Source organism: Anoplophora glabripennis, unplaced genomic scaffold (genome assembly GCF_000390285.2).
Source record: "Anoplophora glabripennis isolate ALB-LARVAE unplaced genomic scaffold, Agla_2.0 scaffold61, whole genome shotgun sequence".
NCBI classification, from domain to species: Eukaryota; Metazoa; Arthropoda; class Insecta; order Coleoptera; family Cerambycidae; genus Anoplophora; species Anoplophora glabripennis.
Window position 1 is genome coordinate 305,502 of NW_019416237.1, and position 15,186 is coordinate 320,687.

The 15,186-nt window shown below is 36.5% G+C and overlaps 1 protein-coding gene across 1 annotated transcript in view; it reads right to left on the reverse strand.

The window, feature by feature from the left end:
- Positions 1 to 15,186, reverse strand: part of LOC108917705 — a 235,223-nt gene that overhangs the window by 21,734 nt on the left and 198,303 nt on the right. The window contains exons 2-3 of the mRNA XM_018724441.1: positions 7,884 to 8,059; positions 1,002 to 1,309 (exon numbers count right to left, since the gene is read on the reverse strand). Of these exons, the coding sequence (XP_018579957.1) occupies positions 1,002 to 1,309; positions 7,884 to 8,058 (483 nt within the window). The 5' untranslated portion in view covers position 8,059. The remainder of the gene's footprint in view (positions 1 to 1,001; positions 1,310 to 7,883; positions 8,060 to 15,186) is intronic.

Consider the following 15,186-nt stretch of genomic DNA (forward strand, 5'->3'; position numbering starts at 1 on the left):
AAAAATGGCTAAAAGTTGCCAACTTTAAAAATTCATATCTCAGCTCCTACCAAAGCTTTCGGAACGTTTAAAAGCGCAAAATACTTCTCGAGACTTATACTTTAATGTAGTATTTTTTTTAAACCCGCCCCTATTTTTACCAGTTAAATTTGCAGTTGAATTTCGGCCGCTAGTGCCCACGCGCCACCCCTACGTATCGCTATAGACCATCGGTACTTTCCTACACTGTATAGCGATTGTTTGCAGAGCGTTTTTTGCAATATTTTTATTTTGCAACTTTTTTGTTATTAACAAATTACCTGCCACTCGGACACAAAGACGTTACTTAGGTTATTTTGTTCGCAATAACTCAATGCATCGGTTAAAAAGGTTTCATCCTGGCCTCTCCTCGCAGTCGGTGACCTTGATTTTCTAAGCATCTTTTTAGAGGTGTACCGTTCGTCTAAAACGGTCAGTCCTAAGTATGGAGTGTGCTATATGTTTTCAACTTAAAAATGGATGATGTTTTCAAAAATTCAATAATATACAGGGGGTTCCATTTAAAGTAAGAAAGTTAGTATCGACTTCCGGTGTAACCGGAAGTACGATGACATTGAAAATATTTTAACTTGGTGGACCCCACGGTCCGTATCACACCATCAGAATTTCAAAAAAATCCTTAGAGCGGTTTCCCAGATATCCATCGATGGAGTCCGAGGTGGGACACTCTGTAGACACACTTTTTTTCCAAGGACTTCAGTATAAACCAGCCATAACTAAGAATAAAAAAATTATGTTGGCTGGTTATTGGAAAAATGTGTTCTGACTTCCTCGCGACAACCAGTGGAAAAGGACTGAAAACAAAAACAAAACTCGAACAAAATGTAGCCCGCTTGATGGAAGAGTTTTGGGTTTGTTTCAGTTTTGTTTTTGTTTTGTTCTAGAAAACATAAACAGGACAAAACCGCCATAAAAAAAACTTCCAAGCAAAAAACTGTACTAATATTCTATGAACAACCCACCTTAAAAGAGCCCGCATCCAGCGACTTCATCTTATTCCCGGACAGGTCCAGTCGATCCAGCTCCGGGAGCGACATTAGCGCCTGAGTGGGCACGGATATTAGCTGATTATTGGGTAGGCCGAGGGCCTGCAGAGGTGCCGCCAGTCCCTTGAAGGCCGTTTGGTGTATCTCTTTGATTTCACCGGAAGAGACGACTAGTCCGTGGAGAGCCACTCCCTCCAGAAGCGGCTCCGAAATTGCGGTCACGTTCTGTACGGTGCAGTCCAACAGGGACACGGTGGCCGCGTTGAGGGAACGCAACGTGCGGCCTGGAAGCAAGTAAATGGGTGGATTAGGACGTGGGCGCTTTGATTCCGACGTTTTACTCGTGTTCCGCATCGCAGAAGTTCAGGCAAATGGATTTTAGTCGGAAGTACAGATTTTACAGGATACTAGAAAACTTGAGCGGGGTCGTAAAGACGTCAGAAATAGTTATTTCTGATTCTAGGTCGCGAAGTATCGCTTTTATATTCAAGGGTGGAAAGTTTTTTTGCTAATGTCAGCGAGCACAGAAAAATAAACGTGCGAGAATGCAAAAGCGACTTCGCAACTATGTATCAAGAAATACTTTTTCGAAAACATCGAAATATTGTTAATATTGACGAAAAAGCGAGTAAAAATTTTGACATTTACTATAAATTCATTTGACGTTTATAATAATATAAATCGATCCGTTACTACCTGTTGGGAAATTAAATTAATTTTCATTTGACAATAGTTATTTGTTTAACTAGGCACTAAAGTAGGTATAAGATTTAATGCCGCTGCCGGTACTTAATAGCCGATATTATAATAATATAATAATAAATCTTATACTTTGCTGCTAAGTTAAACACTTAATTTTTTTGCCGATCAAATTTAATTTTATCATAATAGCATACAAATCTATTTATTTTATATTATTAAAATACATAGTATTATACTTCTTTCATGAATAATAATAATAATTGCATCAGGACGTATGTGGTTGCTATGAGGGGAGCGTTATTAAGTAAATAACGTAAATACACAGCAATCGCCATATTGTTCCTATTTAAATCCATAAAAATAACTATTTATTATTTGAGATGGAAGAATTAACATTAACTCCGCCAGAAATTACTGAATTGGCAATTCAAATAGAGTGTAATTTATTATCAGAAAAATCGAAGAAGATATACATACATTCAGCAAACATTCATTGATTAGCAACTTGAGATTAACATTATATGTCTTTTTCAGAAAATGTAGGGGACACCGGGGCTTGTTGTCGCAGGGGTAAATTGTCGCAGTTACTATAATTCCGAAATTAGAAAACATTGGCCTATAAATCTCTATCACAAGTTAATTACAGATCCCTTCTTTATCTTCCCTGAGTTTGAACTCAAACCGCTAAGATGGCAGCACCGTACGGTAGATATAAGAACTAGTGCGCACGTCGTACATTTTCGTGTTAAGAATAATTTAAGTGTTATGCCCGTTATTGAACGTTAAGGTAAGCAAATTTTATATATAATTATAACTTAGGATGTACGTAATATGATGTGATATTTTTAAATATGTTTATTAATCATATATAAAATTAATTAGATATAACCAATATTTTGTCAAGTGGGGGTAATTTGTCGCATTGTTTATGGGGCAAGTTGTCGTGCAACAACTTGCCTCATAAACAACTACGTGGTTGGTAAAACGTTCATATTGGAAGATTTTAAATACATAGAGATACACTATACAACGGGTATTTCTAAAATATTTTAATTTATCTTAAAATAGGTCTAATGAAATATAATAGGAACACGTTATTTTATATGCATTGCAGATGGTAAGAACATATAAAAGGAAAACTGAACGAGCACCCGTTAGTTCAGATGTTATGATGACAGCAGGAGCAGTTAAGCTTAGAGATCGACCAATTACAAGTTAAAAGAAAAGTTTTTCTTGAGGAAAACTACTCACTAAATAGCAAAAGCATTGTTAAGCAAAAAAAAGAAATGTTAGGGAAGAAGTAACCTCCTTTGATGAAGAAACGTTTTGCCTCGTATGCCGTGGTCTTTACAGTTTATCCACAATAGATTGGTAAAATACGAAATGTAAATTTTGGGCCCATACAAAAATCTTATGAACATATTTATTTGTAAAAAGTTCCAAAAACAACTTATAAAATTAATTAATACCAAATCTGCGACAAGTAGCCCGGTGTCCCTTACTATTGGTATATTTTTCTGAATTAAGAAATAGTATGAAATCTTCATTATGGTCAATATATGCGATGCTCAGAGCTACTTTGAATGTCTACAACAACATCGATATTGGAAAGTATATAAAATTAAAAGAATTCTTGAAACGACAATCATGGATATCGTGCTAAAAAATCTTACATTTTAGAAAATGAACGAATTAAAAAATTTCTAATAGAGGCTCCTGATGATACGTATTTAGGTACAAACAAAATATTTTTTTAAAAGAAGAATACTGACTATTATATCAGGTGGTAATGATTTTTGCCATTTCTGGGGCGTGTGATGTGATGAATTACTTTAAATAAAAATTGGAGATATTGAAGATATGGGAAATAGATTGCTGATCATTCTGCCAACTACAAAAACAAAGAAAAAAAATATTTTATTGTAAGCGAATATTTAGACATACATCGGAAATATAGAACCGCAAGACTTACATAAATAGATAGTAACAGATTTTTTTAAAAATATTCAAATGGTAAAGCATATAACCAAATAATAGGATTCATACATTTGGAAAAATGCCAAAACAAGTTGCTACGTTTCTCAGATTGAAGGATGGACACGAATATACCGGACATTGTTTCCCTAGAACTTCAGCTACACTATTAAAAGTTTAGGAGCTGATATCACAACTTTAAAAATGCATGGTGGATGGAAATCTTCAACGATAGCTGATTGAGGAGGAGGAGGAATTTTCCCTACTGCAAGTACATCAGGTGCTGGAAGAGATTTTTTAAATAATTCAACCAATTTGGAGGATTCAATAGTTCGTAAACCATCGACTAGTGAAAACACTTCAACATAGACATAGACGAAGTAAATGTTTCAAAACAAACAGGATAAGGGATATCCCTTACAGGCTGTTCTTATTTCACTATAAATGTTTACAACAAGTAAAATTACTTTCGTTAAAGAACAAATTTTAATTTTTAATTGAGCGGCAGTAAAAATAATTCTAATGCCTAGGCAGCAAAAGTGACATTTTAGTGCTCGACAGCTGTCACTAAAACTACGCCTTCAATGTCGATCGGCGAAAAAAAAAAATTGTATTCTAAAAAATCATTATTTTGTAATAATATAGAAATATAATTGGTTAGTCTGATATAAATGAAGAGCAAATAACCTTCTTGGATAATTCAAAGTATTAATATTACTACATTAAATTTTGTACAGTTGCAGTTGTTCTATGATCATTGTAGGACACCCTGTATATTTTTTGTTTGATGAACAGATTTAAGAATTATGTTCAGTTCGTTCAGCTGTATAATAATCTTATTTTATACTAAGAAATAACACTAAAATGACTCATTCCTGGAATAAAGTGGAAAATACGTTTTATTTAAAATACAATGCTAAAAATGAAATAAATTGATCTCATTTCGAAAATATTCATTGACTTCCTAATTGTATGACTTGAAGCGACGGTATCTCTATTCAGAAAATTTTTATCTTTAGCCAATTTTATTAACCTGTCAAATAATTTCTCAGATATCTTCTTAAATGTGATTTTTTTTACGTTATGTCTTGCATAATAACTTTTTTCATAAATAATGTAAAGAATATTATCGGAACTTGCATGATGTAACAAAATTTTTGACAACAAAAAACTGTTTCATACTCCTATCCTGCAGCACAATTGGAAGTAGTGCTCCAAAGCACCATTACGGAAATGATTCTACTAATCGCTTTTTAAATTCTCCGCTTACTCCTATTTTTAAGGATTTCTTCAGGGATTATTGAATGCAATTTTCGTTGTAAGTGTAGGAACACTTCAGGGACGTAGGTATTAGCAGCAAACATAGAATTCGAATCATATTGTACACAAGTAATAAAAAGAATTTTAATCAATGTTTTGATGTGATATGCAGTAAAACAAAAAGACATTAAAGGAACGTATCTATTATGAAATATTTAAATAATTATCAACTATATAAACCCAAATTTATGTTTTTTTTCTAAATAATACAGGGTGTTAAAAAAAGAGTGTAAAATATTTAAGGAGGTAATAGTATGAACCAAAATAAGCAGAAAAGTCTCAATAAACATGGGTCCGCAAAGTAACGGTTGCGGAGATATAGAATGTTTTGTTTTTTAGCCCCTTTTTTTATTTTGCAAAAACGTTGTGTATTTTCTTATAATAGTTGGTTGATGTTTAGTGAAATAAACGGTACGTATTTGACAGTTGTTCTCAGTGTATAAGTTTTCTTTCGCTGTGGCTGGTTACTCTAACGCAGAATTAACAGACATGCATTTCATGTATGGTCGTGCTAATGGGAACGCCACCGAAGCGCGACGTCTTTATGTTGACGCTTATCCAAATCGCCAGATTCCTTCACAACGCATGTTTGGAAGAATTCACCAAAGATTGCGTGATACCGGTTCCTTGAGCAAACAGTGCCATTTATCCGGAAGACCAAGGTGGGTATCCACTCCTAGAGCAGAAGAAGAAATTCTAGGACTGGCAGAATCCAGGTACGAGTGTGCGGAGAATATCAGCCGAGGTGGAATTAGTGGTCCTCTTGTTTGGAGAATCCTTCACGAGCAACTGCTTTATCCATACCATGTGCAACGAGTACAGGCCTTAAATCCAATAAATTATCATCAAGTACGTTTGGTTTTTTGCCGCTGGTTTCTACGTCATGATGCTGAAGACCCTCGTTTTCTTGCAAACATTCTTTTTACTGATGAGGCCGGGTTCACAAGAAATGGAGTGTTTAATTTTCACAATATGCATATTTGGGCCGACGAAAATCCTCATGCTCTAATAGAATCTGGACATCAGGTATGTTTTTCATTAAACATTTGGATGGGTATTGTAGGTGACAGGTTTCTAGGTCCTGTTGTTTTACCAAACCGATTAACAGGCGCTGCTTACCTCAACTTTCTGCAGAACACACTGTATGAGTTTTTGGAAGACATTCCTTTGAATCGGAGGCAACAAATGTGGTTCCAGCATGATGGTGCTCCAGCTCATTTTTCCATGGCCGTTAGAGAGCATTTACACCAAACTTTTCCACATAGATGGGTACTAAGGGCCGGACCTGTTTTATGGCCTCCAAGATCGCCTGATCTGAACCCTCTAGATTTCTTTGTTTGGGGATATTTGAAGACATTAGTGTACGGTAGGTACTCCTGTAAATAGCCTGGAAGAGCTGCAGCTACGGATTAATCAAAAGTGTCAAGAAACCCAAACCAAGGAGGGTGTTTTCGAAAGAGTTCGAATATCGTTGAGACGAAGATGTCGTGCCTGCTTGGAAATGGACGGAGGGCACTTTGAACATCTTCTGTAACTTTGTTTTTTGTTTGTTAAAAGCTTCCTTTGTCGGTTTATTCCTAATAAAATAAAATGTTTCAAAAACTAATAGTGGTCCATATCTCCGCAACCGTTACTTTGCGGACCCATGTTTATTAAGACTTTTCTGCTTATTTTGGTTCATACTATTACCTCCTGAAATATTTTACACTCTTTTTTTAACACCCTGTACTATGGGTTTCAATTTTTATCAGCCAGAGTTGTCGATTCTAAAAGTAAAAAGGGGTGGACTTTTAAGAAATATACAGGGTGATTTCACTTTAAACACATAAACTGCAGGGATAGATTGGTATAAGTAGAGTTTGCTCTATAATCTTTTTTCCTGGGGGATGTGGTATTCAAGATACAGGGTGTTCAAGTTTCCAAAAAATATATTTTCGATCATATCTTCATATTGCAAAGAGTTACTTTGCGAATGGTAATTATATTAGGTATTCTCAAGTTCTATTCGTACGAGTATTCGCAACGTTCGAATGATGTTATTTGGCAACATCGTAATAATGGGTTAGAGATTGGTACATGTACCTTTAATGATATGTCCAAATCTAATGGACGAATTTTAGGTCTCAAATATGGCTCCAGAATTTCAATAAGGTATTCAAATAACTCTTTCGATAATCTAAATATTTTTCTAAACTCTTCATTACCTAATTCTCTTAAAGGGTCCCTGTCATAACCTGCAGTTTCTTCTCGACCTCCAGCAGCATTTTCAATTTGCTGTAATTCTTCGATTAGAAATATGTTGATTAATTCATCCATTTAGGTTAGTTACATGCTATGTAAAAGACAAGAGAGTATATATTTCCAAAGTACCAAAATGTCAAAACGTTAATTATTTTGAATATTTGTATCTTACATAAACATCATCAACCCTTAATTTCAAAACTAACCTATACTTTTTATGGTTTTTATGTTTGTTTACGACAATTCGAATGGTTTACACCAATCGTATAAAAGCGAGTTATATTTTGCGCATACGACCTCTAATTAAACAGTCAAGAATATACTTTTATAATTTTCCTTCGCATCAACGTCATAAACGTGTGATCTTCAAATATATGAAGACTCGAGAATAGCACCCCAGAAAATCTGTCGATACGGGCTTTACCTACTTACACCCTATACAAAAATATGGGCGTCCTTCTTCTGCGTCTAGAAACCATAGTAGATGGCGATTGATATATACCTGAATATACGAAAAAAAATGTATAATAAGTCCTCAAATACGTTTTGCAATGCTACCGCTAATGTTAATGTTACTTGTTTTATCTAAAATTGCAATTACTAGATTATTTTTTTACAGACCTATAATTTTCATGGCTGTCCGGTCGCCCGTACACCTCAGGGTGTGCGGCATGTCGCAGCTGCACTCCACCACCGGCTGTTCTGTTATCTCCGGACATTTCCATTCGTCCGGGCCCGGAGACGGGATGGCCGACGTGCCGCACCACCATACCAGCGATAACGCTAGCCACCACATCCTGCAATAAAACATACATCAATTAGTTACTCTGTATCAGATCTACGCGCGATTTGTGGTGTGGACGATTACAAAAAGTACTTTTTCTTCTTTTTCTTTCTGTTTTTTATAAAAAAAAATGTTACAAATCATTCTAGTAAATCTCTGAAACGTCACTTACTGTAACGACAAACATTTCTAGATTTTTTAAAGTGATGTTCAATTATGTTTCTTAATACTGTCGTAGAACTTCAGAATTTACCAATGTTTCGAAACGCTCAAAACTCGTATTCCTCACACAAATGCATCAAACGCAGGCTACCACAACACGTCCAAGCAGTTCTTCAAGTAGAAAAAGAGCAAGCATCGAAACTCGCGGATGTTTCGAAAACATGCTCGAAACTCCCCAAACGCGACGAACGGTTTTCCACCATCTACAAGCCGTTCAATACAACGTATGAAGACACCTATAGTACGATCGTATTCGATGCAAAGTAATAAATCACTGCCTGCCAAAGAAATCAGTGCAACACATTTTATAGGGGGTTTTGGAAATTGAATAATTTCTTTATGCATTATGGATTAACAGTTATATATTTATGAAGGACAAAATGAAAAACAAAGGCATCTCCTTCGCACATTGGGCGGCAGGACAACAATACATTTATTACTCCCTTCATTCTCCCTCATATGACTTGTGTCTTGTGTTTTTTTGCGGCGGCGTGCGTGCGAGCCTGGCGTGGTCAGTTTCGTTTCGGTTGTATTGGTGCTGCGTGTTTTTCGCTCGCGATATTTGTGAGGTTATAACTGTTATAAGTGCAATTATATTTCTTTCGGGCTATATGTGTGTTTCGCGCTATTATTTGAGAATTTGTGAGTGAAATCATATTTCTTGTGCTCCGTAACAAAAGTGTTTTTAGTGTTTTATTTGTGTGCTGTGTGTGTGTTTCGGGCTGTTGTTTGTGAATCGTGAATGCTATTATATTTTCTGTGCTAGTGAAGTGAAGTTTTTTGTATTATTATTGCTCTGTTGTCGTTATATGGAGAGCAAGAAGAGCGCCAGAAGAAAGGGCCCTAGCCGGCGGGGCCCAGCCAGGACAAAAGGAGGTCCCACAAAGCGCCTACACCGGCCGCATTTGCGGTCGGGGTAGACGACGGATGGGGCCCACCTACGAAGGCTGTCCAGGCCTACACGAGATGAGGCAGGATTAAGAGGGATAATCCCCCTCGATCCCAAATCATTGAGGCCAATTTCTAGCCATGGAATAATGGCGCGTTATATGGAGAAATGGAGGCGGTGCCTGGATGTTCGCGAGCCGGATGTACTGCTGTGGGTACAAAAAAATCTATATTAAGTTACAGAAAAAAAACGATAATATTAAATGTCTTATAACCCTTTAGAAAAGGATCATCCCATGAAACTGAAGACTGGTTTGGTGGAAATGTGTTCTAGATATACTGGAGTAAGCGAATTATCTGTTTTCAAAATTTTAAGACAGAAGAAAATTGAAGGAGACGTTAAGAAACCTAAAAAGGGGGTGGAAAGAAGAAATTAATATTAAATGAAGATGAGAAAAATGCAGTTTGGCGTACAGTACATAAATCATAGAATTTATATTTTGCTTATAATTTGTTAACATTTCTTGTTTGGTAGAAAAATAACTTATTTTGTTGAGATTGGTAGAGAATTGTTGTTAATGTTTTCATTTGATAGAATCATATCATAGGATTTATATTTTGTTTTCATTCTGTAAATATTTATAGTATATCTGTTATACAAGGTTTTTGCTTTGAAACTTTGTTCTCCTTATAAAAAAAAAGAATAGTAATGGGGTGCGATGAAGAGATCAGTTCACGTCTGGAACCCTGTTCCTACAAAAATCCCTTTATTCTCATAAACTATTTGTTTTAAATGTAATTTATTATAAATCCAATTCGTTATTTAAATTCCAGATATGTATTACATTTCACCTCTGTACGCGCCACTGTTTATTGTTCCCTGCTCTACGATCAAGCTCGCCAGGTTAGTATTTGACGTATAACCGACCACTTCGTACACTCGATGCACCTGGCCGACTACAGCTAGTACCAGAACACAGTGCGTATGCGGCGGTATTTGAGATTTTACATTCAATTTCATTTTAAATTTGAAACGGTTCATCTTACGCCTTCTAAAAATGATGACACGATTTTCCTTTGATAAAAGACCGACAATTTTTTGCTCTACTTTGCATCGTATACGATCGTACTATAGACGGCTACCACACCAACAAAATGGCGCCAGGCAACGAATTAGGAAAATCACCGATCTTTCGAAAAATTTGTCCCCTCCGTGTCCCCCGTGTCATCGGACGATGACCACATCCTGCGCCGCAGCCTCCCTATGACCGCCGACGAAGGAAATAAAAATACATTTTTCACCACCCTTTCGAGATTTCCAAGGAAGATGGATCGCTGCCAAAGACGTCTCTCACAGGACCTCTCGGTCAGAGCTAATACACACTCAGTTGGATTACACGGTCCTTCTCATCCCATCATACAGATTGTGAATCCGATGATGATGCTCAGAGGAGAAGATGACCGGTCTCAACAGCCAGGACCCACCCAGGAGGTAGACAATCCAGAAGCCAGCCGTACACAACAGCCACATGGCGCCCAACGTGGGGCTATCTTGTTGGACGAGAAAACGAAACAAGAGTTACACAACCGCAAGAATACTGTCTATATGGTTATGGTAAACTGACGTTTCAAAAAGACATACCTGTATAAGGACTCGAAGCTGGCATGTATAGGAATTAAGGAATGCGCTATGCATACTGTGCCATATAGAGCTCAAAAAGGTAACAACGAATTGTTGTATGTCTATCCTTAAAAATGTGAAAGTGTAAATGTTTTGATACATATAATCGAGAATTTTAATATTTGATAAAGGAAACTCTTGATTTTGTTGATATTCTCCAAATGATTGTAGACCTAAATTAGAATGTCCTTAAAAAGTCCTCGTTCATGCGAGAAACAGTATTGATAACAAAATTTGATTTTCTTTGAGTATTTTTTCTTTGAGATTTTTTATTTTGAAGTTAGTGCAGATTTCGTATTATAAATAGGGCGTGAAAGATACGCGCAGTAATAGAAAAATGAAAAAATTTTGATCATTTAACCACTCACTGATCGCTGTATATCTTTTAGCTTGAAAAATTGTGGCTAATTTAAGTACCTATACGAGAAGGAATTTCTGCAACTACGGGACAAATTTCGTAAAATGTTTAATTATTTCTACATGCTCTTTTGAAATTAAACCAAAGGTTGAAAAATTGATATTTGTTCCATGAGTGCTTATTTCTCAAACAATTGCTTTAAATGCTTCATATCTTCTTTATTAATTTACTTGAATAAAAAATATCGGTGGACAAATGCAAAATCTAAACCTGAAACCACCCCATTGACAAATCGTTGAAAGATTTGTAACGCATTTCTTATACCAAATGGCATTCTAATAACTTCAAAAAGATCAAAGGGTCAAAGCTCCAAGATTGATTTTTGAAAGTACGTGACAATTTAAATCACGAATACGTGGCAATGGATAGATAAACAGCTATTCACAATTAAAGGTGACGCTAATGAAAAACATGTTAGTCTACATATGCCGTATTCAACCATCTGTTTAACTTCAGTTTACTTCAATAGCCGGGTAGTATCTAAAAGCAATCAACTCATACTCAGTCTAGTCTATGCTGGAATGATGTTGTCTGGATGCATTGGTAGCTTGCAGGTTACAGGGTTCTGAACTGTCCTGTGGCATTTCTAACGGTTTACTAAGGCACTTATAGTGAAGAATAAGGCTCAACGATGATGGCAAGAAGCCTCTAGACAGAGATTAGCGAAGAACTTATTAAATCCATCCAAGGGGTTGTCGAGAGTAGAGTTGAAGAGAGCTGTGGAAATGGAATTAGAAAGCTAAAGTTAGTTGAATATCTTTTATTATCTTACACGTATGGATAGACCTATGGTTAGACGCAGTTAAAAAGTATGGTTATTTACTCCAATATATTTACAACTACAGGGCAGGTTGGTTTTGCATATTTCATTTGTAAAATGGGAATAGCCTTCAATATTAGATATCAGTAAGTTAACTGCAGTTTGTGTTTGTGCGATCGACTTTAAGGGGAGTGACTAATAGTATATATTTTGACACTACCAGTGCCTAATCGAAATTGTTAGACACCTTGGATTGCCCAATCCACGTCTTAGCCAGTCATCTGCAACTATACTTGAAGACGCTGGGGATGTTTCAAAGTTGAACAAGCGTGGTGGCTGTATTCATTACAAAGTAGATGTACTGTATTGTTCAAATTGAACAATACAGTACAGATCGCACAGACAATTACAAAAGCTTACACTAGAAATTATATAAAAAAAGATTGTAAATAAAACAATGTCTGTATTAGATGTTCGATTAACTCAGTTTAAACTTTGCTTCAGCTAATACATATTATTTTTATCTTATTTAAAAGAAGTCTCATTCAAAACTATCAAAACTAAAAGAAAAGTTCTAAGTTGGAAATAATGTTTAATTTTAAAGTATGTGCCGATAAAATACAACATCGTTTACATTTCTTACTTCATAAAAAAATACCACAAAAATAATATCAAGTTCAACGTGGTTAAGCTTAGATTCTGTCTACTTGAAGTAGAAGCTCGTTTTGAAATAATTCCAAATAAGTAGTTTCCATTCCGAAAACAATCTGTTTAACCCTTGCATGACCCCAGAGAAAAGCGGCAATTTTGCAACTGCCGTCCTTTCTTTCAAGCTGAAACCTCCGCAGTAAAAAGCAACACCCGGGAATACCAACCCGAGGCCATGTTTGGTGGCGAAGCGATTCAATTAAGATTATATCTACAATAACTATTGGTTTAATTTCGCGGACATTTATGGGCCGAAGCGCTTTGATTCAGCTTGCAGGATCTAGTGGCCTGGGTGCACCGTGGCTCGCAACGAGTCGTAAGATTCAATGGATCGCCTAATAAGGCATTACATAAGCTCATTTATGGCCAATGAATTTATTAATGCTTTTATTAGCCGTGATTGATTCACGGACTATTCATCGGCGAAGTCGCGGGGAATTCACACGTGTTTCGTGCTGCTGATCGTGTCGGTTGGCTTCTGGAATTAACGAGAGCTGCCTTCAGGTATTCTCGATGGTATTCGTTTTTTTCTGCCGGCAGTTTCAGCTGAAACATATTGTATTGGAACATAGGAAGGATGAGTTGAATTTCGAAAGAAATAATTTGGGAAATATGATAGGCTCAAAAAAAGTACATTGCGGCAACTCAAATTTTCAGCTGCAGAAACCAAATTCGCGAAATCACAAATAATAATAATAATATGGTAATATCTCTACTTCTCATTCTAACTACGAGAATTAGCCCATAAGTCAGAGACTTGTGCGGGAGAGGAGGCGGCATATTATTATTAGGCAGGCCACATTTGCGCCCAGGAACGACTTATGTTGGTAGGCCCTAACCACCATTCAGTGCAGGAATGAGGGAAACCTGGAAAACCTCATTAATTAGGGGGGTGGTCAAATGCCAACCGGTGTCAATCTCTCACATTGACCCAAGCCATCATTCTTCCACCCTACCATACCTGCACAGAGGGTGCCAATCCTCCATACAAGCATAGCTAATCTACGGTCTACCGACCGCGGGATTCGAAACCCGGGCAGGTAGCACACATTGGCTATCGACCGAATTAAATCAAACTAAATTTAAAGCAACAAAAATTTACATTCACAGGTATTCTCAAAGTAAAAATATGGGATGCAATTTGGAAAATGAAAATATAAATAAGTTTATTTCTTTAATAAATTCACATAAATAATCGAATTTTAAATTTATTACAACGCTAATTATTTTTTAAAATTAAGCATAAAGAATTTTAAAAAAGTGATAAACATTGTATTTTATGGTATTCTATGCACGCAGTTATGTCAATATTTCTTAATTAATCGAACTTGGTGAACAAGTTGAAGATTTTGATAATTTTTTTTCTCGGAAATGGTTGAGTTTAGAACCCATGTCGTATATGATTTTTTTGTTTATTTTAATGCATTCTATCGCCTGTTAAAATTAAGGCAGTCAAACTTCTAACACCCTGTAGTATTTCAGTCCCGAGCACAGAGTATAATTTGCTTAGAATTATGCGAAACATGTAATGAAGTTTCGACAAGTGAATTGTGTAATAAAAATAAAAAATATCCAGCTATTTGTTTTTGATCTGATGAACAACTTTACTGCTTATACGAGGGTTGCTTGTTATATTTCGGGAATAGAGAACAAAAAAGAAATCAATCATTGTATATTGTTTTTCAAAATATTCTTCATGAAGATCAATACTCCTTTGCAACGATTGCACCAATTTTCGAAGCACTTTTTCCATTTCGTTTCTTCGGACGTCGAAAAACGTTGACCACGTAATTTATTTTTGATGTGTGGGAATATAAAAAAGTCATTGGGTGCCAAATCAGGGCTATACGGCGGATGATTCATCAATTCGACTTTTTCAGTTCTCTAAATCTCTCTTGTTCGAGGTGATGTGTTCTTCTTCTTCATCTTCATCTTCATCTAGTGGTTGGTCCTTTGAAAAGTCCCATAGCACTGCGGCCTAATTAGGCCTATTGTGCGTCCCACTACTAGTCTTATTCAGCAAGTAGATTTGCCCTTTTTATAAAGTCCAAAAGCTTCCCTGCTGACACTTCTCTCAGTTCCTTGGGTTCCAAATAGGGTCTCCCAAGGAGCGCCATTCTGCTACGTGCAAATCCCGGACACTCGCCCAGGATGTGCAGAGAAGTTTCATTCGCCGATTCACATCCTCGGCAGACCGGACTGTCTACAAGCTTTAGTTTATGTAGATGTTTCCTAAAGTGACAGTGTCCCGTTATGAGTCCTGTCACTCTCCTGAGCCGGATTCTGTTCAAGCTCAGTAGCTCATTCGCTCTTACCTTCGAAGGATACTCCATAAGCTCCTTAGAATGGCTATGTCCTGGCCTTGAAGTCCAGTATTTCCTATGTTCTGTCTCTGTCCATTTGCCCAGAGCCCGCCTGACCACACTGGGAGATGTGCCACAGAAGGGCTCCGGGCCAATGAAC